The sequence below is a fragment of the Sebastes umbrosus genome, chromosome 8 (assembly GCF_015220745.1).
Source record: "Sebastes umbrosus isolate fSebUmb1 chromosome 8, fSebUmb1.pri, whole genome shotgun sequence".
NCBI classification, from domain to species: Eukaryota; Metazoa; Chordata; class Actinopteri; order Perciformes; family Sebastidae; genus Sebastes; species Sebastes umbrosus.
Genome location: NC_051276.1, coordinates 22,203,319 through 22,228,728, shown reverse-complemented (window position 1 = coordinate 22,228,728; position 25,410 = coordinate 22,203,319). Strand labels below are relative to the sequence as shown.

At 41.1% G+C, this 25,410-nt stretch overlaps 2 protein-coding genes across 2 annotated transcripts in view; both read right to left on the bottom strand.

The window, feature by feature from the left end:
- Positions 1–3,115: 3,115 nt before the first annotated feature.
- star (steroidogenic acute regulatory protein) lies at positions 3,116–5,419 on the bottom strand. Its single transcript, XM_037777369.1, has 7 exons — positions 5,221–5,419; positions 4,887–4,994; positions 4,661–4,788; positions 4,321–4,479; positions 4,027–4,211; positions 3,799–3,892; positions 3,116–3,701 (listed from the first exon to the last, which is right to left on the bottom strand). The coding sequence occupies exons 1-7, from the start codon at positions 5,282–5,284 to the stop codon at positions 3,582–3,584; spliced, it is 858 nt and encodes a 285-aa protein (XP_037633297.1). The 5' UTR covers positions 5,285–5,419; the 3' UTR covers positions 3,116–3,581.
- Positions 5,420–9,872: 4,453 nt separating this feature from the next.
- The window catches only part of grk5l (G protein-coupled receptor kinase 5 like), a 31,395-nt gene continuing 15,857 nt past the window's right edge, over positions 9,873–25,410 (bottom strand). The window contains exons 2-16 of the mRNA XM_037777359.1: positions 23,773–23,868; positions 23,571–23,683; positions 17,733–17,810; positions 17,287–17,384; positions 17,049–17,141; positions 15,194–15,257; positions 14,962–15,102; positions 14,685–14,875; positions 13,966–14,003; positions 13,733–13,822; positions 13,437–13,645; positions 13,201–13,338; positions 12,864–13,001; positions 12,608–12,739; positions 9,873–11,962 (exon numbers count right to left, since the gene is read on the bottom strand). Of these exons, the coding sequence (XP_037633287.1) occupies positions 11,879–11,962; positions 12,608–12,739; positions 12,864–13,001; positions 13,201–13,338; positions 13,437–13,645; positions 13,733–13,822; positions 13,966–14,003; positions 14,685–14,875; positions 14,962–15,102; positions 15,194–15,257; positions 17,049–17,141; positions 17,287–17,384; positions 17,733–17,810; positions 23,571–23,683; positions 23,773–23,868 (1,703 nt within the window). The 3' untranslated portion in view covers positions 9,873–11,878. The remainder of the gene's footprint in view (positions 11,963–12,607; positions 12,740–12,863; positions 13,002–13,200; positions 13,339–13,436; positions 13,646–13,732; positions 13,823–13,965; positions 14,004–14,684; positions 14,876–14,961; positions 15,103–15,193; positions 15,258–17,048; positions 17,142–17,286; positions 17,385–17,732; positions 17,811–23,570; positions 23,684–23,772; positions 23,869–25,410) is intronic.

The following is a 25,410-nucleotide window of genomic DNA, read 5'->3' as shown; positions in this document are numbered from 1 at the left end:
TCAGGTGAACAATATTGCCAAAGCGTCAATTCAATAATAAATAAAAAATAAATAAAAAATAAATAAATAAATAAATAAATAAATAAATAAATAAATAAATAAATAAAAAAACATATATATACAGTACATACAATTCATTAAGCAAATTACAATATATATATATTTCAAAAGAACAAGGATAGATAGATGGATAGATAGATAGATAGATAGATAGATAGACAGATAGATAGATAGTAACTTTATTGATCCCGAGGGAAATTCAAGTTTCCAGCATCACAGTTCCATAGTGCAAAACATGTTAGTAAAAAGGCAGCAAAAAAGTTAGTAGTGCAAAGTACAAAGTACAAAAAAATATACTAGATATAAAAATACAAGGAGATGAAGAACACTGTTAAAACTGAATATAGTGCAGGGTAACAACTGTGATACAGGACTATTAAAAAAGTGAATATAGTGAAAAAGAGACTGTTGAAACTGAATATAGTGCAGGGTAACAGCTGTGATATAGGACTATTAAAAAAGTGAATATAGTGCAGAAGAGACTGTTAAAAATGAGTATAGTGCAGGGTTACTCCAGTAGCTTAGTCTAAAGTGCACTGTATGCATTATTATCTGTCCTGCAGACCGTCCTCCTTTGTCCCATGCATGTAAATGGAAGAAAACAATAAAGAATTAATTCATGTTTGTTGTGTCAATAAAACAAACAAACAAATAAAAAACATTTAACAACAATATATTGCAATATCAAAGGATAAATGTAAAAAAAAAACATGAAGTAGAGGAGTAAATAAAAGGCAGAGTGTGAGTTACATCTATTATGTGCTGTTGTGGTTGTATCTTAGGCTGTGACATGCACTGACATATCCTGCAGCTTCTATGGCAATGACACTATTTTCTCCAAGTAGACGTTGTATTTTATTTTGGTGAGAGGAATCAAAATCTTGGAGTTTACATTTAATTTTTGTAAAGAATTTTTTCCTAATTTCTACATATGTGCTACATTGTAGCAGGAAATGTTGCTCTGTCTCCACCTGTCTCTGTGGACAGAGCTGACACAGCTCTCTCTCTCACACACACACAGTATAGGCTCAGAGAGCAGGGAGCCTGTGTGACCTCCTTTTCTGACTGCACCTCCCTTCAGCACAGATTCGTTGTTTAAAATACAGTAAAGAGTTTCAGCTTTCTTTCTCTGAACATAATTATGATTATATTAAATATGAAAAAGCCTATTAATATTGTTAATATTGTTTTTAAGTTAAAGCTGCATATATATGTATATATATTTTTTTTATTTTTTTTTACTATTTGTTTTGCACAATTTAAGACTATACAATATAACAAAAAATAAATAAATAATATACAGTGCAGGAAGAGGCAAAAAAAAACTGGCTTATCTGAAGCCTCCACCTAGAGACAAGATTAATATAAAGACATAATATGACTACATAATAGTGATAAGAAAACAATTAGGACAATATATATATAATAACAACAATAACAATACAGTAAAGACTTGATGTGATTAAAAGAAGTTGAGATAGGTAATCTGATATATAATCATGTGCCTCTATGGCATCTAATGGCATTTAGAAAATTTCACAGACCGGAGGAAAACAACCAATCAGAGCCGAGCCTTGCCGTCTCTGAGCAGCTGTTAATCACTCGCGAAATCCGATGAAACGGTCAAAGTAGGCAGCGCTGATCAAATATGAATCAATATTCTGTTACTGTAATGCCTATTTCTTGCCTCAAATGTTTTCAGAAACATATTGTAGTCTACTGTTTAGCTGTAAAATAAGAAAGTTTGTGACCCGGCAGCCGTGTTGTGATCTGTTGAGGAAATACCAAGCACCGCCCACCAGCTGGAGCACAGCCAATAGGAACTCTCTCTCTCTGAAATGACCTGTGATTTTTTAAAGCCTGAAAACAGAGCCATAAGGAGGTGCAGAAGTCTAGTTTTCTCTCAGAACACTTGAATTACAATAGGTTAAAAGGTTATTATGGAATTTTTGCCCAATGATGCCAAAAATATACTGCCTACTGAAGCTTTATCCCCCCCAGAAAGTTTACGAAGAGCAAGATTGGGCTTACAACACACAAAAAAGCTGATGTTGTGGGTTGTATTTCAGTCAAGGACATATAGATGGAAACTGGATAAAAAAAAAAAAAAAGATTTAATGAGGGCTGTCATCATTCAATGACTGCCAGATAGCTTGTTTTGTCTTCCTGTTCTTATTACACAACTTATATTACACACTGGATGAATAATTTTCCCTTCCCTACCCCAGAAATTTCTCCGCTCCTCTCGTTACACAAATAATGGAACAAGATCTCCGAGTGGCTACAACTCTCCTCACATCTGCTTATGTTCAGATTTTGAGGGATTTCAAGCAGATGTCAATTATTACTCTCTGGAACATTCTTTCAAGGAAAAAAAAAAATGTTTGTTTTTGCATTGCACAAGGCAGCCCCTTGGAACTATTCTGCTAAAGTGTGTTTTATTTAGAGCACACTGGAGTAAGGATCAACCAAACTGTGCATTTTTGTCCTCGACCTAAATTCTCAGAATGATTATGAAACAGGACAGGTCACAGGTCACATCCTATTTCACCTTCACCTGAGTCTAGTCTAGTTTTAGCATGCCATAATTAAATAATTCTGACGGTGAATATCTTGCAGCCAGAAAGTGAGACCTCTACTCTTAAATTGAACTAATCTTGGCCCCTGTAGTCTGCACTATACATTCAAGAAAATCAGTTTTTACAAAACATTTTGGATCGACACACAAAATAGGAAAACAAATGTTACACAACTGGCAATAATGGAGGACAGACTTCCTGTTTGGGATGAAATCCACCGTTACTCGATCTTAGGGAATGTGCTGCTGGCTCGCTGCTGGGCTCCTCACACATCTGAATGGCCAAACACCTGCTCCTTCTGGCAAACTGTCAGTCTGAAAACCCGTCGAGGCATTTTGTTATGAACTAAATTTCTCATAGTTTTTAAAAAGGAACTTTTAAATCTCCTCCCTGTCAAAGTCAAATTAATGAATGATGTGTTTTCAGCTTTGCTTGCGTAATTATTTCCCTGTGGGAGTGGAATAACTCAAAGTCTGTGTGACCAAGTATGATTTTTATTCTATCTTCTTAGTTAAGCATGACCATTGAAATGTTTTATGAGCTTTTATTCGTGCATCAGGCAAAGGACAGGTGTTATCAGAAGGAAACAATGTGCAGTTTGTGACTCTGCTCACACTGATTCAGTGCATCTGAGTGGAGGGATGGGGATCAATGTGTCAGAAACAATCAATGTGTATACTGTATGTAAAATCTAATTTTCTATATTAAGAGTGGGCAAGATAAAACACACATTTGCCAATTGAAACCAACATCTGCGCTCACATTTTCCTAAGATCTCAGACAAGCATCATCTTCATCTGATCTCCTTATTAATACCCTCTGGATTCTCATATTGTTTCAGCAGTTATAAGCTGACTCGTATGATTTCTTAATGAGCACGGGCTGCTCCTCTGCCACTGTTGAATGAGCGCCCTGTGCCAAAGCTCAAGAGAGCGTCTTGTGTCAGCAGGCGTGAGCCATCTCCATAGAAACGTTATTAGCCATCCTTTGCCTGAGGTGGTTGGCGAAGTCCACCTGCGTCTGAGAGAGCACTTTGTTTATGATCGTCTTCGGGATCCAGCCCTGCAGGCGACAAAGACGGTGTTAGATTGGGATGTTTAGATACTTTACACAGTTTTTTAGTTCTTGAATACATTTCAGTGCAAATCAGTGTGGTTACCTTTAGATCTATACTTAGTAACCAGGTGAACTTGGTCTTATTTGGGTCTTCAGCACAGGGCTTCATGACTATACAGGTAGGCCCATTCTCCGCTCTGAAAAAAATTAAATGATCAATGTACAATATCAATTTAAATGGCAGATATTCCCATCCACCCATCCATTCCACACAAATAATCTGATCCCTTCAACATAAATGCATCACATCAAGTAAATGATTTGAGCTCACCTCACCACCCCCCTCTGCTCAGGCATTTTGGCGTGCTGTGTAGACATCCCAGCCAGGAAGCAGGCGGAGCCCCGGCGCTTGGCACAGCGGACGCTGACAAAGTCCCTCGCTCCCACCACGTTGCCGGGCGTCGCCGCAGAAACTTCGTGGGTGACCATTGTGTCCTGGCCGATCTTTTGAAGGATCTGTGGGACTCCAGTGTGAAAATCCATCAGTGTTCTCGGACAGAGCATGTTATTGGTCGTGAAATGTGTAACAGAATCTAATCAACCCCCAGTGGTGCCTCTCTCTTACCTTGACCTCTTTGACATTAGGGTTCCACTCCCCCATTCGCTCCATTTTTCCCACCAGCTCCTCGTACAGATTGTCAGAGTGTTGCTCCAACATCACCTCCAGCTTGAACACCTTCCCGATGTCTGGCAACACCTTGCTCAGGACTTTGTCTCCGTTTGCCTGAGGAGGGGAGTAAACAAGTATTAGAAGTGTTTACATTTGATAACATAAAGTGGATAATGTCACATTCTCATCGCTAGAACCATGCCTTCGATCACAAGGTGGCAGCAGCTGCAACTTTTGAATGACTTAATACTTCAGTGAAATATTCTTCTATTCTGTGACTTGTCTCATTACTTACGGCCACAGTTTCAACGGTCCAGCCGTCCTGTTCGCTGAGGATGCTGATGGCCTTCTGCAGTGCATCCTCTCCTTGCTTCACATAAGACATCTCCTCCTCGCTGTACCCCTCCTCTTCAATCCGAGAACCTAAAAAGTAAAACATGCCGGTCAACTTATACTATTATGTTTCTGTATTTTTAAAGTCTTGCACTCCACACTATCTGTCCCAATGTGAAACAACTCACTGAGGAGGGAGCTTCGTCGGCGGACCTGGCTGATCCAGTTATTGGTGCCATGACCTGCCAGTCTGTTCAGCTCATGGTGAATGGCCACCATGGCGTTCTTCCTCAAACCTGTGAGACGGAGGCAAAAAGTACAGTTACTACAACTCTATATCTAATGATTACACTTACAGTATATCAAAAGCAATGTAACAATATCACTTTTAGCTTCCTTCATTGATTCATTCAGCCTCTCTGACCCTGGGCTCCATGCAGAACTCCACTGAGAAAATGTGCATTTTTGAGCATAAAGTAAAACAAGGAGAAAACCAGGCAAGAATGTCTTAACACGACTCACCTGTCATGTTCCTCGTGTGCCGATAGGAGATGCCAGCACACAGTTTGAAGGTTGCAGGCAGCATTTTTCTGTTATAGGAGTTTCTTGCAGTTATTAGAGGACTGGAAAAGTGTAAAAGCAAGCTTTACAAGTTGGCTGAGCGGTAAAACTTCTTGAAAGATGTGAACCAACGTGCTGCAGAGAGGACTTGGATTTCTATCTGTGGAGGTTTGAACGCGTCTGTATATATATCAGAGCACTGGCCACAAGGCCGCCGGGCTATCACCACGTAGATAAACACATACACACACACACACACATTACCTCACTGCTCCAACGGCCATGTCGCCAAGGTTGACTGGCGGACACGAAGAGCTTGTCTCAAACTCTCACAGACACTGTGTCAGATAACGTCCAGTGCCCGGAGCCCACACACACACACACACACACACACACACACTTTCCCATACCCGTGGGTGAGAGACAGCCTCTCTTCAGTGATGACAATGCCTAAAAGAGAGGTCAATGGGAAAGACCTTGAGTGACTCATCCATCCCTTCACGGTCCATTACAGCTGAGCTCATTGGAATTTAAGGGCAAAAAAACCCCTGTTCAGTGTGGTTTGTTTCTCCCCCGTAACGATTGCTATCTCAGTGTGAACTAGAAGCATATCTCTAGTGTCATTATCACTGAGGGGAAATGACCATTAACCCTAATGTTCTATGCGGGGTCATTGAGACTTCAGGCTCTCTTTTACAGCCAAGAAAACATACTTAACACTGTTTTATCACCTTGATACTTGTTAATTTTATGAGAATTAATTATAAACATGATGTTGAACTGAGACAGCTACAGAAATAGACACATTTCTTCTGTTTGGGGAGACTCCAGCTGTAAAACATGGTTAAATGCAATAGATTTTCATGTGCTCTATATCAGTGATTGGTATTGACAGTACCGTTTGGATTTCTGTTATTGAAGCTTTACAACAGTTTGTTCATAAAAGGTCTAACAATCAGTCGTATTAACACCAACATAAGTCACACCACTATGTAGACTAACATACGTCTTTGTCAATGAATTATTTTTTGGCAAACAAAAGAAATATATTTGTGCCTGTAGTAAACATGACATAATTTTATTTTTTGGTGTATTAACAATGTCACTAACATAATTCATCACCTCCAGCAAATGTGCAAGTCCAGTTTATGTTAAATAGAGGAGTTGCCAGGTCACCAGGTCAGTATTTTTTTTTCTCATATTGGGTTTTAAAGGACCAATGTGTGACATTTCTTGGGATCTACTGTATTAGAAATGGAATATAATATTCAGAACTGTGTTTTCGTTAGTGTATAATCACCTGAAACTAAGAATCATTGTGTTTTTGTTAGCTTAGAATGCAAACACTGGCTCTAGAGAGAGCCTTTTGCATTTTTACGTTACCTGAAGGCCACCGTAGTTCTCTCCGACACGCTTGTAAAACTGCGGTACAGTGAGTCGCAGAGTGCAAAACTGTGGTACCGCCATCTGACTTCCGTTGCTCCTAAAGTAGTGTTATTATGGTGAGGATGGCCTCTGAGCGAGGCGAACGGCGCAACCACGGTTTTGAACTCGGCGGCTCATGTTATCGCAGTCTTGGAAAGGGAGGAGTGAGCGGAGGGGCACTCAGTCGGTTACAATCTTCATCTACCCCACTAGATGCCACTAAATCCAACACACTACCTTCAACACAGTCAGAAAAAAAATATACTGTATACTCTTAGTTCATATTTTTTGCAGTTCATTGTGAAGGAGCAGGTGGGGATGACATGTTTTGTTCAAGGGCATTTTGACACTGTTGATGGACACTTTTACAAATTGAGCCTGTAATATTTTAGTTAAGAAGCGTCTCCTTAAACACAATTTTTTAATCTTTTGTGTGTCGTATTTGGATACCTACGTTTTCTTATTTGCAAAAAGATAACAGTCATAGATGATACAGCGTACAGGGCATCACAGTACACAATCATGTACACTACAGTATCAACCTACCCTGTAAAAGTAAAGGTTAAACAAACCCACCCAATGGGGATTTAATATTGTTCAAGAGCAGCCCTGTCACTTTTTCCATGGCGGTTAGACTTGTCAAACACATCATCATTTCATAATACCCACATCCACACATCAGCCTCATTATTCTGCTTTCGACCTCTCTGTCACCGAAATTGAATCACTCTTTGGATGTTTTTTCCAAAAGCTTGCTTAATCGTCCGATGGCGCAACCGTGATCTGTTAATAACATGTTTTATCAAGCTGCTCATGTGTTTTGACAACCTTGCTTACTCCGTCCGAGCACAATCCAAACTATCTAACAGCAATATTGCCTCAGCGAGCTGCACGTCAGATGTGCGCGCAGAGTCAACAGTGCACACGACCAAAGGAATGGGAACCTGTAGGCCATTGGATTAGAGAAAAGAGAACACAGAAACACATTAATAAATCCAAAAGAAGACTGAAGTCACCTTAACCTGCAACCTTGCGTCCCTCTGGGTGGATGGCATGATATCCATCCATCAATCGCTCTGGCCTTCTGCAGGGTGAGGTCTCTCATTTAATATGGGAACACCAAGGCCTCGTACTATCTGACCCATTACTCAGCCCTGTCTCTTGTACTGTAAAAAACTCTTTTTATGAGACAAAGAATCAGAAGCCAAAGTGGGTCATTTGCTTGTTTCTAATGGCTCCCTATTTGACAAGAGCAGCATTATGCTTTAATGAGCCTCAGTCCTGCTGCATGGGGCAAACTGCATCTCTCTTATGTGGATCCACACTGGTGACGAGGAACCTGGAGGAAGTTAAAGAGTCTTTCCTATTAAAAAAAGTGTCTCTGAGAAGTAAGTGCCTTCCTGTAAGCACTTTAGCTTTTGATGTCCAGACAATGGAAGCATTACTAAATGATGATGTGTGTTACAGCTGAGGAGGCTTGCTGGATTTGATGATGACACTGGGACACAGAAGTTTCTTCTTTTACTCACATGTCACATGCATTGCATTTAGTTTAGTTTGTGGCTTTGGGAAAAGATGTTTGTGTCCATTTATTCATATTCCTTGAAGTAGGTACATTTGTTTTATCCCACCTGATTCAGGCTTCCATTTGCAATGTGATGGACTTCCAAAGGGTCACGTCTCATATTTGTAACTTCATAATGGTGACTGTGAGGAAGAGCTGGCCTTTAACTTTTTTTTAGATCCATGGTGCATGAAGTAACGCAAATATCCTGTTGTTGCACTTTAGATGTAACGTTATTCAGTTAATAAATGTACCTGGAGACAGTCTTGTATAATTTTGTACCATTGTGGATGTATTTGTGGATGTATTTTTAATCTCTTTTTTTTTTAAAAAGGCCTCCTGTGGACAGGTGTTGTAAATTAGCGTTTCAATAGAGGAACACCACCTAAATTAAGAATTCCAATATGTTATTTCCATGGCCTAATATAGTTCAATCAATATTTGTGAACATGAGCTACTATCTCTCAAAACCAGAAACCTGAGAAGTAAATCCCAAACTTGTGATGTCATAGGGTGTAAAGTCTGGAGCTGCTCCATAGGCAATGAATGGGAGACTGATTTTGTGTTGTTTTCTTTTTATACCCAAATGAGCTTTATTCTATTGTAGTGTTGTGAACTGTGAAACAGAAAATGTTCCCATATACTCAGGACATCCCCCTGGGTGCTCTCAGTATCATCTGTAACATCTCTCCTATTCCTTGTCTATGGAGCAGCTCCACACTTTATACCCGATGACATCACAAGTCTGAGTTTTATCATTGTAGCTTTTTGGATTTGGGAGAGAGTTGTTCATGTTTACTAATATTTTTTGGACTGTCTTAGAACACAGGAACAACATGTATGAATTTTGAAAATGGCCGTAGTTCCTCTTTAACAAAGTGCATCTAGTCCTTGTACGTTACAGGGCTGCTGTGATGTCCAGTCTCATACAGTAAAAGGCTTCCTTAGAGGAAAGTTATAGTGTTTTGATGGAGGTATAGTGACACAAAGTGAGAATTTGGTACTAAAAACACTGATAACTTTGGAAAACATCCACTTGATTTGTCATAATCTCATTTTGCATAAGCCTCATATCAGTTTTGGTTGAATTTCGGAATATATTTTTGATGGATTTTGTCCCACATCTCTTACATTTAAATCACGTTATCTCTTCGGGCCAGGACGCAAAGGAATGATTACAGCAGCCACGGACATGAAGGTGTTGTTTTAGGACGGACTTTAAAAAAATGTGAACCTATCCTTTAAATAAAATCAAAGTTATAGATTCAAAGCAAACTTATAATTGCCTATAGGAGTACATGGTTATGGGGAAAGTCACCTATGACTTTGCTGTCACATATGGAAGTCATGTTTTTCCTAAAACTGTAAAATAGTAATAATTTAAACCACTGGGGCATCTATGGCCAAATGTTTTTCTCGTTATTAAAGTATTGCAAATAAAAAAAACTGCAAAACTATAGCAGTATTGTGTCACTATAAAGATGAGAGCTTTGCTGCCTACTCTTCCATATACATGAAGATCTATAACAAAATGACAAGTAGGAAAATCTCTAATCATTTATTTGAATATGACATGTTGTGTGGTCACATGGACGGAGGACACAGGGACATAAAGAGACAGGCAAACTGTGGAGTACTCAAACTATAGCACAGAGTTTATTGGGACTTGAAGGACACAGTGGGTTTGGCTTTCACATGCACTCAGCACTTTGCTGTACATCACATTATAAGAAGGAGAACGCCCTTGTTGACTCTCTCCTCTCCTCTCCTCTCCTCTCCATCCTTCGCTCCTCTTTCCAACAGAACTGTGAGTCTGTGTTGTATTGTGTTGACACGGCGTTCCTCGGCGAAACAAACAGAGCATGACAGTCAGGGAATAAACAAAGTGCTGATGTCTGTGTGGGCATTGTCTGGGAGATCATGCTAACAAGGAGGCACTTCAGTCTGATTCAGATTATTTCTGTTTTTTTTCATATTCAGAGAAAAGAAGAAAAACAGGCTTGCGTGAGATCTGTGAAACTACTGCATGGACCAGCTTTCACTACCTCAATTAGGGAAAAATACCACATTCTTAAAACAAGCAGAAGAGAGTGAGCTCTTCCTCTCTTTTAATTGGCTGTGCTGCTGCGAGAAGGCAACTTCTTCGGATCTCCTGGTGGTCTTCCTCCTCCTTTTCTGCTCTGGACAGATTCAAATCAAATTCAGCGGAGATAAACCTTTCACGGAGCCGTCGATACCCTGTGTGTTCGATTACGGTTGGGGCACGAAACAAGAGGAAGGCCCTTTAATTTTGGGAGGCATTTTGAAGAGCATGTTAAGGGGCCATATATATATTTAGAAAACTGTACACGTGACAACAATGGCTATGCAGCAATATCTTTGAAATGAAAAAAAGGCATAGGGAGAGCAAGAACACTTTAGATTGAGATGTAGAAAACAAGCGGTGCGTGACAATATCAATACAACAATGTGCCTTAATGATCAGAGGTAAAAATTCATTTGGTGAAGAAACAGCATGACATTTTTAAATTGTGCAACTTGGAAGTCAGGCTGAGTGCATGTGTTCCTCTCCACTCCACGGGGTTTGGGGGGACTGTGCAGAAAAAGTTGAGCAAAAAAAAAAAAATTCAAGATTTCTGTTTCTGTACAGCATATTAATTCCACATAATGTCAAATATAAAGTGACACTGTAAACCGAGGGAGACGTCTGCGTGTTGTACGGTAGGTATGGTAACATCAGTGGAATGAGGTATGCAGAAGCGAAAAAGGGAATACAGCTGTCCATACTTACACTTTGTCCATGCAATGAAAACACAACACGATTCTCACAATTCTGTCTGTGTATGTCTATCTGATTGTATGTATTAAGCAGTATGATATGTCTGCAGGCTCATATTTAGAGAAAGTGTATAAAACGGATCCTCCCAACCTTCCAAAAACCAATAAATCAACATGACAACAGTATCACAAAACTATAATCTTTGGCCTGAGTGTACGCAAGGCAATGTACATTATGTGTTGAGGTTGCTGAGGTGATGTGTTCTGAATGTTAAGGAGTGAGCTGAGGTATGGGAGGTGGAAATGCAGAGAAAGAAATAGAGTTGTACAGACGGTGATGCTCGGAAGGGTGCAGATAGATGGAGAGATACAGGCCAGAAAGTAAAAGGACTGAAAATGAGTGAAAAAGAAATTATTTTTCTGGAAAAAAAATCCAAAATTCACCAAGACCCCATCTTCTAATCCCTGTGGTGGTCTTTATTATACAGTGGATCCCCTGAATATTAGCTTGTTTTCTATCCTTTTTCTGTTTTCTTCAACGTCAGTGGCTCTGTTCTATAGTCCAACAATCCTGAGGGTGAAGTAAGGTTTGTCCCAATATTTTCAAACGTCTTTGCAACATTGACTGTCCCACTACAAATGCCCGGGGTCTCAGGGCCTGGTCAACCCCCCCACCCACCACCCACCCACCCCAAACCCACCCATGGGCTGACCATTTAGGCTTTTTAGACAGGCTGTCTCCGGCTGCTGCTCAGGCCCCGGCTGTGGACCAATCAGCAGCGGGGAAGCCCCTCAGAGCTCCTTCCCTTTGTGTGAGTGTGTGTGTGTGGCTCCCACACTGTCACTTTGCCACTAGGGGGCAGAGTTGGACATAGAGTCCACAGAGTTTACACTGGAAGACTGCACACGGCTGTTGGAAATAGACACCTCTGGGTGCTGGGGAGAAAGAGAGAAATATAGATTAGTGTGCGTTTGTTAATTTGCATGCATCTATCATAGGACTGTCAATCGATTAAAATAGTTAATCGTGATTAATCGCAAATGAATCACACATTTTTTATATGTTAAAAATGTACCTTTAAGTTAGATTTGTCAAGTATTTAATACTCTTATCAACATATGAGTTAGCAAATATGCTTGGTTTATGCAAATGTAAGTATATATTTATGATTGGAAATCAATTAACAACACAAAACAATGACAAATATTGTCCAGAAACCCTCACAGGTACTGCATTTAGCATGAAAAATATGCTCAAATCATAACATGGCAAACTGCAGCCCAACAGGCAACAACAGCTGTCAGTGTGTCAGTGTGCTGACTTGACTATGACTTGCCCCAAACTGCATGTGATTATCATAAAGTGGGCATGTCTGTAAAGGGGAGACTCGTGGGACCCATAGAACCCATTTTCATTCACGTATCTTGAGGTCAGAGGTCAAATTGCAAGTTGCGTTAATGTGTTAAAGAAATTAGTGGCATTAAAATGAATTTGCGTTAACGTGTTATCGCATTATCACGCTAACTTTGACAGCCCTAGTTTATCAGTGTTTGTGTGTGTGTGTGTTTGTGTTTACTTACATGCCTCCTGAAGATCCTGTCCAGCAGGCTGCGTCTGGGCGGCTCTGGTGGCTGATTCCAGTCCAGATCCGGAGGTCTCGTTCCTTGAGGCCCAAACACGTTCAAATCTCTGAAACACTCAGTTTCTATCATCTGAATGAGAGGAAAGAAAACGGAGAGAAGAGGAGAAAAAAATGTGGTGAACTTTGTTACTTCCAGCAGTTGTATAAACTGCACCGAGCCATTTAAAGATGTCATATTAAGTGCACAGACGTACCTCATTCTGCCATGGGATGGAAACGCAGCCTGTAGCAAATTTGGTGTAGAAGTCATTGTCAGTTTGGTCCAAATTTACTCCCTTGACTGTGGAGAACTGCTCTATGTCCAAAACATCCTTACAGTACACTGCCCGAGGCTGGGAGAGGGCAATGACCACGAAAAAGAGAGAAAAAACAGGAAACAAGTTTATCTAAACAGATCATTTATAATCATGGAGTTTTACTTGCTGTAGTGGACCATTTATTGTCTTCACTAAATGCAGAAAAAGTGTGCAGTTTTGTGTGCAGAGATACTGATTAAAACATGCTATGTGTACGGTAATATACATTACTCACATCAGGCACAAAGGGAGGCTCCACTATTCCGGCTTCCAGCCTCTTGAAGTTGATGTTTTTGAAGAACGAGTGGGCCTTGACGCCCGCCCCTCCATCCGCCAGGCACCCCAGCCTCTGCTTAGGGTCTTTGGTCAGCAGCTGGGCGAGCAGAAGAAGAAGCAGAGATGAATCATTAAGTTAATCGCCATTTGTCCGTCCCTCCACGCACACACACTTTTCCGTCCGTCAACGCTCACAATTCTACAGACGGCCTTTGTGTCCTCTGTAAACTTGTCGTTGTACTCCTCCTCTTCCTCCTGCACCCTCCTCTCCACCTCCTCCCGCTTCACTCGCTCTTTGCGGGCGCGGAAGGGCGATCGCCCGGCGGTCATCTCGTAAACGAGACAGCCCAGCCCCCACCAGTCGGGACTCATGGCGTACTTTTCATTGTTTATCACCTCCGGAGCTGGAGAGGAAGGGAGACAGGTTGTTACGGTTTAAAGTTGGTAATTACTCAGGTGAATGTACTCATGGAAATTACAGGTGTTCTTACCCATGTAGCCCACAGTCCCCACCCTGCCTCTGATGAGTTCTCCGTCAGGCACTTTGATGGCCAGCCCCAGGTCAGAAATACGGATGTGTCCTGCAGCACAACAGCGATGGGCATAATGCATTTCATTTATTCAAAGCTCAGTAGATTATGAAGCCATAATGTTGTTTGAAATTGTGCAGCAAAACAAAAAATGCTGTGCAATGCAATAACCAGTAATCTGAGCTGAAACTCACCATTGTCATCTAACAGGATGTTCTCCGGTTTCAAATCCCTGCAATAAGACAGCAAGTGTTAAAGACCAAAAGTATCGATTCACATGTTATAATTCACATCATTTAGAAACCTGATTCTGGGAAAGCATTAAAGAGGACCTATTTCGCCTTTTCCTTTTCCTTTAGTATGTTATATATATTTTGTGTATGTAAAAGGTCGGCAAAGTTACAAAGCCCAAAGGGAGTTACTCTTCCCCACAGAAACACTGCTCCTGAACTGCCTGAAACGCCTCACTTGAAGTCCCACCTTTTTTCCGTAACGTGGTGATGTCACTAAGTAACACAGTTGCATAATACCTGCCCAGCAGCTAGTTTGGCACACCCTCAAACAAAGCTAGGTAGAGTGGAGCTGGAGGGGAGTTCGAAGGGTTTGGTCTGGTGAACAAATGACAACAGAGTGGGCCGGCTGACCAATCAGAGCAGACTGGGATTTTAAAGAGGCAGGAGCTCAAACAGAGCGTTTCAGACAGAGGATGAAAAGAGGTGCTGCAGAACAGCCGGTATGAGAAAAGTGTTTTTGAAGATTAAAGCATGTAAACATGTACTGGTAGAAAAAGTAGAAGTATACACCTGAAAATAAGCATAATAGGTCCTCTTTAAAACTCAATAAAAGAATCAAGAATGGAGCTGAACTACATCTCAAAAATGCATTTAAGAGCGTGTAACATTGACAGTGCTACCTGTAGACGATGGATTCCCTGTGCAAATGCTCCAGCCCACAGCAGATCTGAGCGGCGTAGAACTGGACCCTGTCTTTCTCGAAGCCCGGCGTGCCCATGTTGTAGGTGTGAAACTTCAGGTCTCCACCGTTCATGATGGTCAGCACCAGACACAGAGCGTCTTTGGTCTCATATGCATACGCTAAGCTCACCTAGAAGAAGAAGGAAGGAGCATTGTTAAATGGTATAAAAGTGCTTAGACAAAAGGAGCAGACATGCAGATAACATTTATACTCACAACAAATCTACTGTTGACTTTCTCTAAAATCTGCTTCTCGTTGAGAGCCATGGACTCCCCTTTCCTCTTCTTTATCCTCTTCTTCTCCAGCTTCTTGCAGGCGTACATCTTCCCTGTAGCTCTAACCTGGCAGGCACACACCTGAGGTAAACAAAAAAACACAATGCTGTCATTCATACTTAAAGCATCATCATCAACATGTATCAGTATCATCTTCATCATCATCTCTTACCTCTCCGAATCCCCCCTTCCCCAGCACTCGGTACTGTCTGAACGTGTCTTTAGTGATTGGTTGCCTGACAGAACACAGACACAGCAAAACCCATTAATAGACGCTCATATAGTATCGATCAGGGCAGAGATGTTATCAGCGGAACTCAATACCATCCTGAGTCTGTTTCCTGTGCAGAGGGTGGGGCCTCTTGGACGCAATTTCACTTTCCAGACACGGATTCAATCAAGGCTGCTCTAAAAGCCTGCTGTTTACTGCCTTTGATATGCACTCTGCATAAAATATTTTCCTGTCTGGAGTCATCACACTCCTCTGAAGAGTCTCTAAAGTGAAGCGGGAGTCTATCCAAGTCAAGTTTCTTCACCTGCCAATTGTTTTGTTCTTCAAACTGAGATAATGTTGTGGGAAATCACATCTGACAGTAATTCCATGTGTTTAAATCAGAGGTCCAAAGCAACCAAGTACACATATTACGCAATTTAATTTTGACGTACTTGTACTTTGCTTGAGTATTTTAATTTTATGCTATTTCTTCTTCACTACATTTCAGAGGAAAATATTGTACTTTTTACTCCACTACATTTATCTGACAGCTATAGTTACTATTTAATTTACTCATTAAGATTTTACATATACAATTTATGATCACCTTATAAGATATGATGTGTTATTATAGATTAAACTACCCAACAATGTATAAAGAAGGTAAGTAGCTGCATCTTTACTAACAACAACAGTAAAATGCTGCTTCCACATTCATGCATTGGTAGCATTTATCCAATAATACGATATATAATAATATATCAATCACAGGGGTCGTTCAACAAATACTTTAAAGGAGCAGTGTGTACAACAAGCGTGTGAGACTGCTACGGAGGACGTTGTGAAAACGCGAATGGCCCTCTTTAGAGGCAGTTGTAGTAAGTAGAGTACAGTGCTTAGAGTGTGTGTGTGTGTACGTGGGAGGTGAGTGGTGAAGCAAGAGAGAGAGCGGCGGCGACGGGAGCGAGTAATGTTATCGACTCCGGCCCAAGCAGGAAAAGTTAACAGAGTTTGGTTTGTCCGTTCTGGGCTACTGTTGAAACACGGCGGAACAACATGGTGGACTCTGTGAAGAGGACCCGCTCTCTATGAAGATATAAACGGATCATTCTAAGGTAACGAAATCACAACGACTCTTATTTTCAGGTGATTATACACGACAGAAAACATACCTATTCATATTATATTCCTGCTAATAGATCCTTAAGTAGTGTTATTATGGTAAGGATGACCTCTGAGCGAGGCGAACAACGTTATCACGGTTTTAGCACTTGGCGGCTCATGCTACCGCAGTCTTGGAAAGGGAGGAGTGAGCAGAGGGGTATTCAGTTGGATGCCACCAAATCCGACACACTGTACCTTTAAGTTAAGTGTCTAAATACTTCCTCCATCACTGGTTAAAATGTTACTGACCTTTAAAGTGTGTAAAAGGTTGCAAGATGTTGTGTATGTGCTTTTTAGAGATCATAAAGTGCTAAAATTAGGAACTGACGTTGGGTAACTTTTAGTTCTTTTTCTATTTCAGCTTTCTTAGGTACACCTGTGCAGTCTAATGCAATCCAATACAACAGTTCTGCTGTAAAGTTGACTTTTATGATGCCTAAAACACTGTCATAGGGGTGTTAATTCAATTATATCATATAGCATTGAGTTCAGTTAGTGGTGGTGTTATGCATTATATTGAGAAGTGTGTCTAATATTATTCATGTGTGTGAACAGAGACAAAAAATTAGAAACGCCTCTCAATATATTGTATATTTGTACAACAGCTCCTTTAACTACGACCTCAGTAATAATGAGCTTATGTGCGTACCTCTCCAGCATCTTCCACTGCAGGTATCGGTCAAAGTACATGCTGTTCTGGTAGTCGAGGTACGGAGCTCCACTCAGGTAGTCATGGACGGCCCTGTGTCCCACAACAAAACAGTTACAACTGAGAATGTAATTCAGACAGCAATATCTGTGCTGTTTGTTAAATACACAACAGGAGGTAAAAACAAACAGGTGAGAGTCCAGCAGACAGGTGAGAGGGGATAAAGACGGAGACTCACTTGCTGCAGTTGCTGAAGATCTCCTTACAAGGACTGAGCTCGAGGTTCTCTCTGCACTGGTCTGCGAAAACCTCCGCTATGTCTACACGCTGAGGTGACTACATCAACACATGTAAACACACACAGTGACACACGCGCACACATGCACGAATACATTACTTTTTATTACACACACTGCATCAGACTGAGGCGAGACATACATAACTCCTCGTAGAGCATCAACACATGCACGCTGTGCAAACATGACGTTGTTATTTTTGTATGTGTACGTTGACTACTACACCCTTGTAAATGCCCTTGCGAGTGTTTTCATTCAGCTGTAACTCAACATTATTGTCTGCTTTTTCCACGGGATTCGATCTCTATAGGAGGTTACTAAATTCAATTTTACAACGACATGTGAAATAAAAAAAAGGTGGAAAAATGTACCAGATAAAGAAACTTACTTGTTTTGAGAGAAAAGTCTTGAGGATCTGGTCCCCTCTGCTTTTTCTTTTTTCATCAGGTGTCACCTCATAGTCTTCCTAAATAACAAAATAAATCACATCATTAACAACATCCTGTACTGTTTTGTTTTTAAATACAGTATTATCGATATCAACAGATGAAATGAAACGTGTCGTAGTAGATGTCGTTATTCATCTGTGGGTGCCACTTTCTAATAAATCACCTTTTATAAGGATGTATTAACCATTAGTGATGGTTAATAAATTATTTACTAACACCTTATAGGTCAGATGTAAGATATTAATGACCTCAACATTTGGGTTGCCAGGTTGTGAAATATTTCTCTGGCTAGTGTTTATTCTCCTCCACATGACACTTCATCTTTTTAGGTCTTTAATGCATCAGGAAGACGGTTTGACCTTCTGGGGAAAAAACCTGCAGTGCATTCACAATTTACTATCATTTTTAAATGCAGACTTGTTTCTTATTAGAAACTGATGAACTCATAAGCTTATATATTAATGACATCATTTGTAACTGTAGAATTGATGACTTAAAAAGTTAGCTCAGGTCACCTTTATTAATGATAAAGAGAAACGTCAGCAAAGGGGATTTTTCACAACGTGGCAACCTAAACGTTTATATTAATCGTTTGTAACTGATCTAGGTTTTATTTAATATATCCTTTAGTTACAACTTTATAAAGGGTGACTTATTAGAAAGTGGTGCATATTTGTGTCATATACATAAAAGCAGCAAGCCCAGAGCGACTTAAAGGATACCAAGTATACTTTTGCAGTGGTATAACAGCATTTAGTAGAAAAAAATTAACTTAATTTCTTACATAAAACATTAAGTAATAAAGAACTTTGTCTCCTCTGTCCTGGAAAAATACAGTTTACCACAAAAAGGCGCCCTTCCTTGTGAAGTCAATATCAAAATCACAAATTTGCCTCAAAGAGCTTTACAGCTTACAACATCCTCTATCCTCAGACCCTCAATTTGGATAAAGGAAGGAACGATTTTATTGGTTTCATCCAACCAGAAGAAGTCTGCTGAGATGAGGGAAATGGTACTTAAAAGTATATCCTGTTAAAATGTACTGATGCATCACGATCTCGCTGCTTTCCAACTGTGAAAAAAACAAAACTTCTGTCAAATTCTCTCTCTGACTTAAATGAGAAAAAAATGCATAATTTGTTGTTTAATTTGTATGATGCTGTTTAGTGGTGACAGGGACACCTCACACTCTGCATCTCTGTGTGTCGCTGTCACTCTCACATAAACATATGCTGCTCTTGGCTCCGTGTTTCAACATACGAAGCTGTTGACACAAACAGGTTTTGGACGTTGCACGCTGGACATATTGGACTCCCTCTCTCTCTCTCTCTCTCTCTCTCTCTCTCTCTCTCTCTCTCTCTCTCTCTCTCTCTCTCTCTCTCTCTCTCGCAGAGGCAACGACATGAAGAGCGCTCTGCTCTGACGCATTTCGTAGCCAGCACTTTTAACTTCTCAAAAAAAGAGGGGGTGAAGAGGGGGGGAAGCAACATGGCGCCTGTGCTGCACGCTGGCCTGACTCTTTCTATCAGGGGCTCTTTTTTCCAACACGGTCCTGTGTTGCCTGGCAACCACACAGTAAACACGACGGGATTCCTTGAGGTCCTGGAGTGTCACAGTGTGTCACACCAGCGTCACCAGCTTTCCACTACAAAACACACACACACACACACACACACACACTGACCCATATATATTCAGTACATACACACATAAGCCTGGTGCTTAAGGAAAAACAAGCTTTAAAAAGACACAGCGTCACTGACACTTCAGAACAAAGCCAAAAGAAGTCCAGAAATAAATACATACTGCATATATACAAATGCAAATATATATAAGAGTATGAGTGAAAGACACGGAGCGAGAGAGAGAGAGAGGGGGGAAAGAGCAAATTGTGATTGCTGCCAAGCGTTGATTAACTGAGGCTTTGTTATCAGAGGCTGCATAGAAATTACACACACACACTCACACAGAGTAAATGAGCGGTCTGACTCCCACCCTTTGCCGGTGGGGGGTCAGCCAAAGGGAAAAGAAGACTTTAGCCTTTAGGAAGCAGAGGGAACCCAACATACACACAAATGCACAAGTAAAAGTCTTCTTGTCATGATGTAAGAGGAACCAGTGGAACCCCCGAGCACATTCCTTCCTCTGTTACACACACCACCGAAACACACACACACACACACAATACCTGTTCCTCCGAAACGGTCGCATTCATGCTTTCTCATGGCTTACGCACTCCTGCTCAGTTTAAAATATGTGTTTATTATTTTTTAAAAGCATAGCTGGAATATGAACAAACAAGAAAAGAAAACACAAAAGGACAAAGCACCTTAATAACAATAACCATCCATCCATCCATTATGTGTAGCCTCTTATCCTATTCAGGGTCACAGGGGTGCTGGAGGCGATCCTAGCTGACATTAGGTGAGGCGTGGTACACCCTGGACAGGTCGCCAGACTATCACAGGACTGACACATAGAGACAGACAACCATTCATGCTCACAGTCACACCTACGGGCAATTTAGAGTCAACAATTAACATGCATGTCTTTGGACTGTGGGAGGAACAAAATCCGGACAAAATCCACGCTAACATGGGGAGAACATGCAATCTCCAGTTTTTCTTTAAAAAGTACAAAAGTACCTACTGTACATAGTAAAAAAAGAAAGAAATATATACAGCAAGGTGCTTTAAATTGGACACAACACATTAGTCCTGAAAAAAATTCAATGCAGGGTCCCAGATCTTATCGAACACACCTCCTCTATCTTCATTATACAATCTCAGTGTCTCCAGATGTAATGTGTTTGCAAATCATACGTGGGTACAGAGTCCATTTTCCACACTCACACTTTTCTGCAATCACCATTCCAAACAAAAACAGCCATTTTTTCATACTTATTGGCAAAAGATAAGGAGCTCCGAGGATGGCTATGAGCGCATTAGGTTCCCAACTAGGGCTGTCCTCGACCAAAGAAATTCATAGTCGACTAACGCTCATACAATTTTGTTGAGTAATCGATTAGTTGATTTAATCGACAGATCTGTAAAACTGAGTTTCTCCACAAAGAATCACACAAAAGCACCACTTGATGAGTTTCTTGGAAATAAGTCATTCAGCATGAAAAAGCATTAAAATCAACTAATCAACTAAAGAACTTTTAGTCGACTAAGACCAAAACGACCAATTAGGCGACTAAGAGGGGGCAGCCCTATTCCCAATGCTTCCCAAAAGTGTCCTTGAAACAATAAAAGATGCTTTTCCAATATAAAATTGGAAGTGTAACGTTTATCTGAAAGAATGTGTTAAATGACTGATCATTAAATTGATTACTAACGGGTGAAACATCAATAAAAAGCTGTGTAACTTTCTCCTTGAATAATAGAGTCTGTGTAACATTTTAAATTGTATAAAACTGTCTGACTGACACTGACCGGACAATCATCTCTTTAAACATTCGTCCCATTCGACCTCATCTTTTAGATGTACATGCAGCTCGTCCGCCCACGCCTGTTTGAGTCCTGATGCGCTCAACAGATCTCTGCTATGTAGGATCTGATAAAAAAAGAAGGAAGAAGGGAGATCGCCCCGCGGGTAACAGGATCTAATTTATTTATTTATTGCCTACAGGGACTCATGATTGTTCGAAATTTCAAAGTTAGGCATAATGCTTCCTGACATAGTCTCAAATTTGTAAAAACAAACGTGCTTGTAACTGTGCAAATGAGGCAAAGTTCATCTTAATATATATATAGGTCACCTATATTACAGATCTCTGTTCCTAGGTGGAAAAATCCTTCCGGCCAGGTAAAGGAATGCCTTAATGTTAATGTTAACCCAACTACAAAGCTGTTCCTGCAGTGCACACACTGAAGTTCCTGCGTATCCCACTAAAGAACAAACTAATATACTTTTTTTATAGTTCCTGGAAATGCATGATGACTAGATTACATAATAAAACGGTTTCTAGTAAACCTCATAAACTGCACAGAAATCACATGTTATTTAATCACTTGAGATACAAGCACCTGCCTGGTTGTAATCGCCCTCAGGCCTGGTTTATAGACTGTAAAGTGGTGACTGAGCGCGGCCTTGGAGTTCGTCACATGGATCGCAGAATTAGCGCCAGCATGTGTTTGGGATGAGTGCCTGTAAAAGTGGTTTCCCCCTCGCGGAGGCTGACGGTCATTTTTAAGGCTGGGTGGTTGAAGGGGGCAGCGAATGGTGGGGGGGGGGGTGCAGGGATCGGAAGAGGGTGATGTGGGAAACAATGCTGTCCTTTCTGTCCTGACACATGGCCGCAAAGATATTCTGGGCATAGATAAAGACTTAAATGTGTCATGTGGGAGCTATTCCGTCTAGACGCAGAGAGAAAGAGAGATTGGAGGGAGGGGGAGAGGGGACAACAAGCAGGGAGGAGGCGGGGGGCTGGTTGAATAATCACTACTCAGTTTAATTGTCTCCTCTGGCTGCATGACCCAGCACCGAGGTGCTTTCAGGCTACGCTGTAATGAAAGTGAGTGCACTGAAAAAGTGGATGGGGTTGTTTTCCAGACCTGCATTCATCCAGGAAAGAGTGCTGCTTTTCCCGCTACTCTAGTCACACCTGGGAACATCGGAGGAATTGACTATTTGCTAAGCCCCTCCCCCTGTTAGTTACCGTCGCTACGCCTGTCAAGCTTTCCATTATATAACGGTACAATATGTAGTTTACAATTAGAAGGGTGCAGATCTTCACCAAGGCCGTTTCCATAAGTGAAAAATCATGCGTGTAGCAGCCCCGTGATGCAGATCCGCTCCAAAAATCCCTTGCTACACCCTTCCACCAAGTTTCATGAAAATCGGGCCGGTAGTTTTTCCGTAATCCTTAATAGTAAGGATCCTTAATTCCGTAATAATTGAATATGCACATGGTCACCATATACAGTAGCCTATATAATGCTAAAAAACTAGGCTAAAGCTACATGTCCCAGGCAGAGAGTCGACATCCCTAGTTGGTGATCCATGTAGACGACTAATGCTTTAGATCTATGCTTTACTGTTTGGGTTTTCAAACAGTATGCTTCACTTTTTCAAGAGAAAGGGATTTGAGGATGAGGATTACCAAGCAAATGTAAAAATATCTAAGGCAAGTTTGGCTGGAGTTGCTGAACTTCCCCCAAACCAAGATTAAGAGTAGGACAGAGCCACTATCATTACTCTACACACGATTATATACTTCCATGTTCCTTTGGTTGGGTAGATGCTATTTTACAAACCTGTAAACGCAACAAAATAATGTTATTAGATATGACCGTTACTTTTGGAAATAATGCCTATACTCCTCTAGGTAGTAGCCTAAAATAGTTGGCCAGACATGCTAATGAACACATTAGAGATGGATAACCATACTGTTTAATCCATTCCTTATACTTCTGCTCTTGTGTTTTGTGTTTTGGAAAAGGGTTATAAAAAGACACCACCCACCACCATCCCCTGAGATACCAATACATAGGCTATCTCTTATTAGAGACCTATGCGTTTAGCAGCTGGAGAAATCCAAATATTAACAGGCCAGCTGTTCCTGGTTAGAGCTATAGCCTTAATGACAGTCATTTAGGGGTTAAATGCTTTGTTCACAGTCACTTTGATGGTAATTATTAAAAGGAAAAAGAGAGTTGACTTGCCCCATATTTTCCTGGGGTTATTCCGGGATTCGTAATGGCAAACGTTTGGTTAAAAGACACCCACTCAGTGCGGTGTGTGTGTGTGTGTGTGTGTGTGTGTGTGTTTACCATTGCGTCCAGTAGCTGGATGCATCGTTGCAGTTTCGGTCTGGTCTCACAGTAAAGGCGGAACAGAAGCCGTCCGATAGGCTGTTTCTCACAGATGCTGACATAGTCCCTCTCTGCAGAAATAAAAAAAAAAGCACACTTTAAAACACACCAATAGACAAACACACTCTCTTCAGACGAAGGTGAGCACACAAACACGTACCGAGGCCGTTTCCCTGCTCAGTGCACTGGCTTATATGGGGGAAGCGAAGGATCTCCTTCCATTTTTTGCTCCTCCCTTTCCGTTTGCCTCCTCCACCTGAAAAACAAGAGGTGAAAATGAACATAATGAGAAAACTTCATAAAGTTGTCAAAGTTTATTTTCATCAGCGAGGAGCAAATGAAGGCCTAGAAGGAGAGGGAGGAAGAGGAGGAGGAGGAGGAGGAGGGGGGGCGGTTGTGTGTGGGCTCTCCCCTGAATGAAATCATAGTCTCAGTGTGTATATATAATTCATAGATTACGTCTCACTTCCTCCGTAAATCTCTCCTCTCTCTGCTGACTTTCTCCCTCACTCAGTAGCTTTTCTGAAAGTGGAACAGTGTGTGTGTGTGTGTGTGTGTGTGTCCACACAGACAGAAAGCCTTTTCTGATCGGCTCAGTATCCATCAGAACCCGGGACCTTGCCAGACTGGATTCCACGGCTCTGAATAATCATGGATCAGCTTCCTCCAGCAACGTAACACCACCATGAGCAAAAATCACTTAGATCCTAAAGGAAAACTTACAGTGCAGTCATCCATTAATGCAATTTATCTTGCCTTTCACATGTGACCGCCTCCACATTTCCCATCTGAACCATATAAAAATCACCTCCTCTCTTTAAACACAACTGTGAGAACTCATTTCGCTGTTTTCCAGCTTGCCGTGCCTTACGTCATGTTCGCCTCAGTTTTATTTTTTTCTTAATGCGAGAAGACTGCTCTAATGAACTGACAGGGATTTCCTTTAACCGCTCTCCGCTGTGGAAATTGGCTGCGAGCGGCTTGTGAGAGGCAACATTGAGAGCAGGAGAAGCAATGACGAGCAGACATCTTTAAGTAATAAGCCAGGAATGCGAGAGGCACTACGTCATGCTGGAGCCTCTGAGTGAAAGCTTTCACAGGTTTTCCCATCAATGCTTCTGCATTCCTGCCTCATCCTTCCCTCCTCTGCTGTTTGAAACCTATATCTCTAATACACTGTTTTGCTAATATGATATGATACACTCACTTGGACTTAAATTCAAGAAATTTAGATGTGAAGATGTTAAGATTAAATACTCAAATTGTTATATTTTGGTGTGATATTAGACATCATACAGGCCTCATTTATTGTTATGTCAAACAGTTATGGTGAAGCTGCTGCTATTTAAAAAAAAAAAAACTTTTCAAGGCTATTTATTTGTTTTAAAGGGCCAGTGTGTAACATTTTGGGGGATCTATTAGCTGAAATGCAATATAATATTCATAACTATGTTTGCATTAGTGTATAATCACCTGAAACTAAGAATCGGTGTGTTTTTGTTAGCTTAGAATGAGCCCTTCATATCTACATACGAAGCGGGTCTTCTTCTCGGAGTCCGCCATGTTGCACCGCCATGTTTCTACAGAAGCCCAGAACGGACAAACCAAACTCTAGAGAGAGCCTTTCTCATTTTTACGTTAACTGAAGGCCACTGTAGTTCTCCGACACGCTTGTGAAACTGCGGTAACGTGAGCCGCAGAGTGCAAAATCGTGGTACCGCCAGCCGCTGTCTGACTTCCATTGCTCCTAACCTCTGAGCGAGGCGAACAGCGTTACCATGGTTTTGCACTTGCGGCT

Bases quoted from the DNA above. Each gene is read 5' to 3' on its own strand.
- star (XM_037777369.1), bottom strand. From the start codon at position 5,284: ATGCTGCCTGCAACCTTCAAACTGTGTGCTGGCATCTCCTATCGGCAC. The intron at 4,995-5,220 runs GTGAGTCGTGTT...TCCGTCTCACAG, and splicing joins GCACACGAGGAACATGACAG to GTTTGAGGAAGAACGCCATG. The intron at 3,893-4,026 runs GTGAGCTCAAAT...AATTTTTTTCAG, and splicing joins GAGCAGAGGGGGGTGGTGAG to AGCGGAGAATGGGCCTACCT.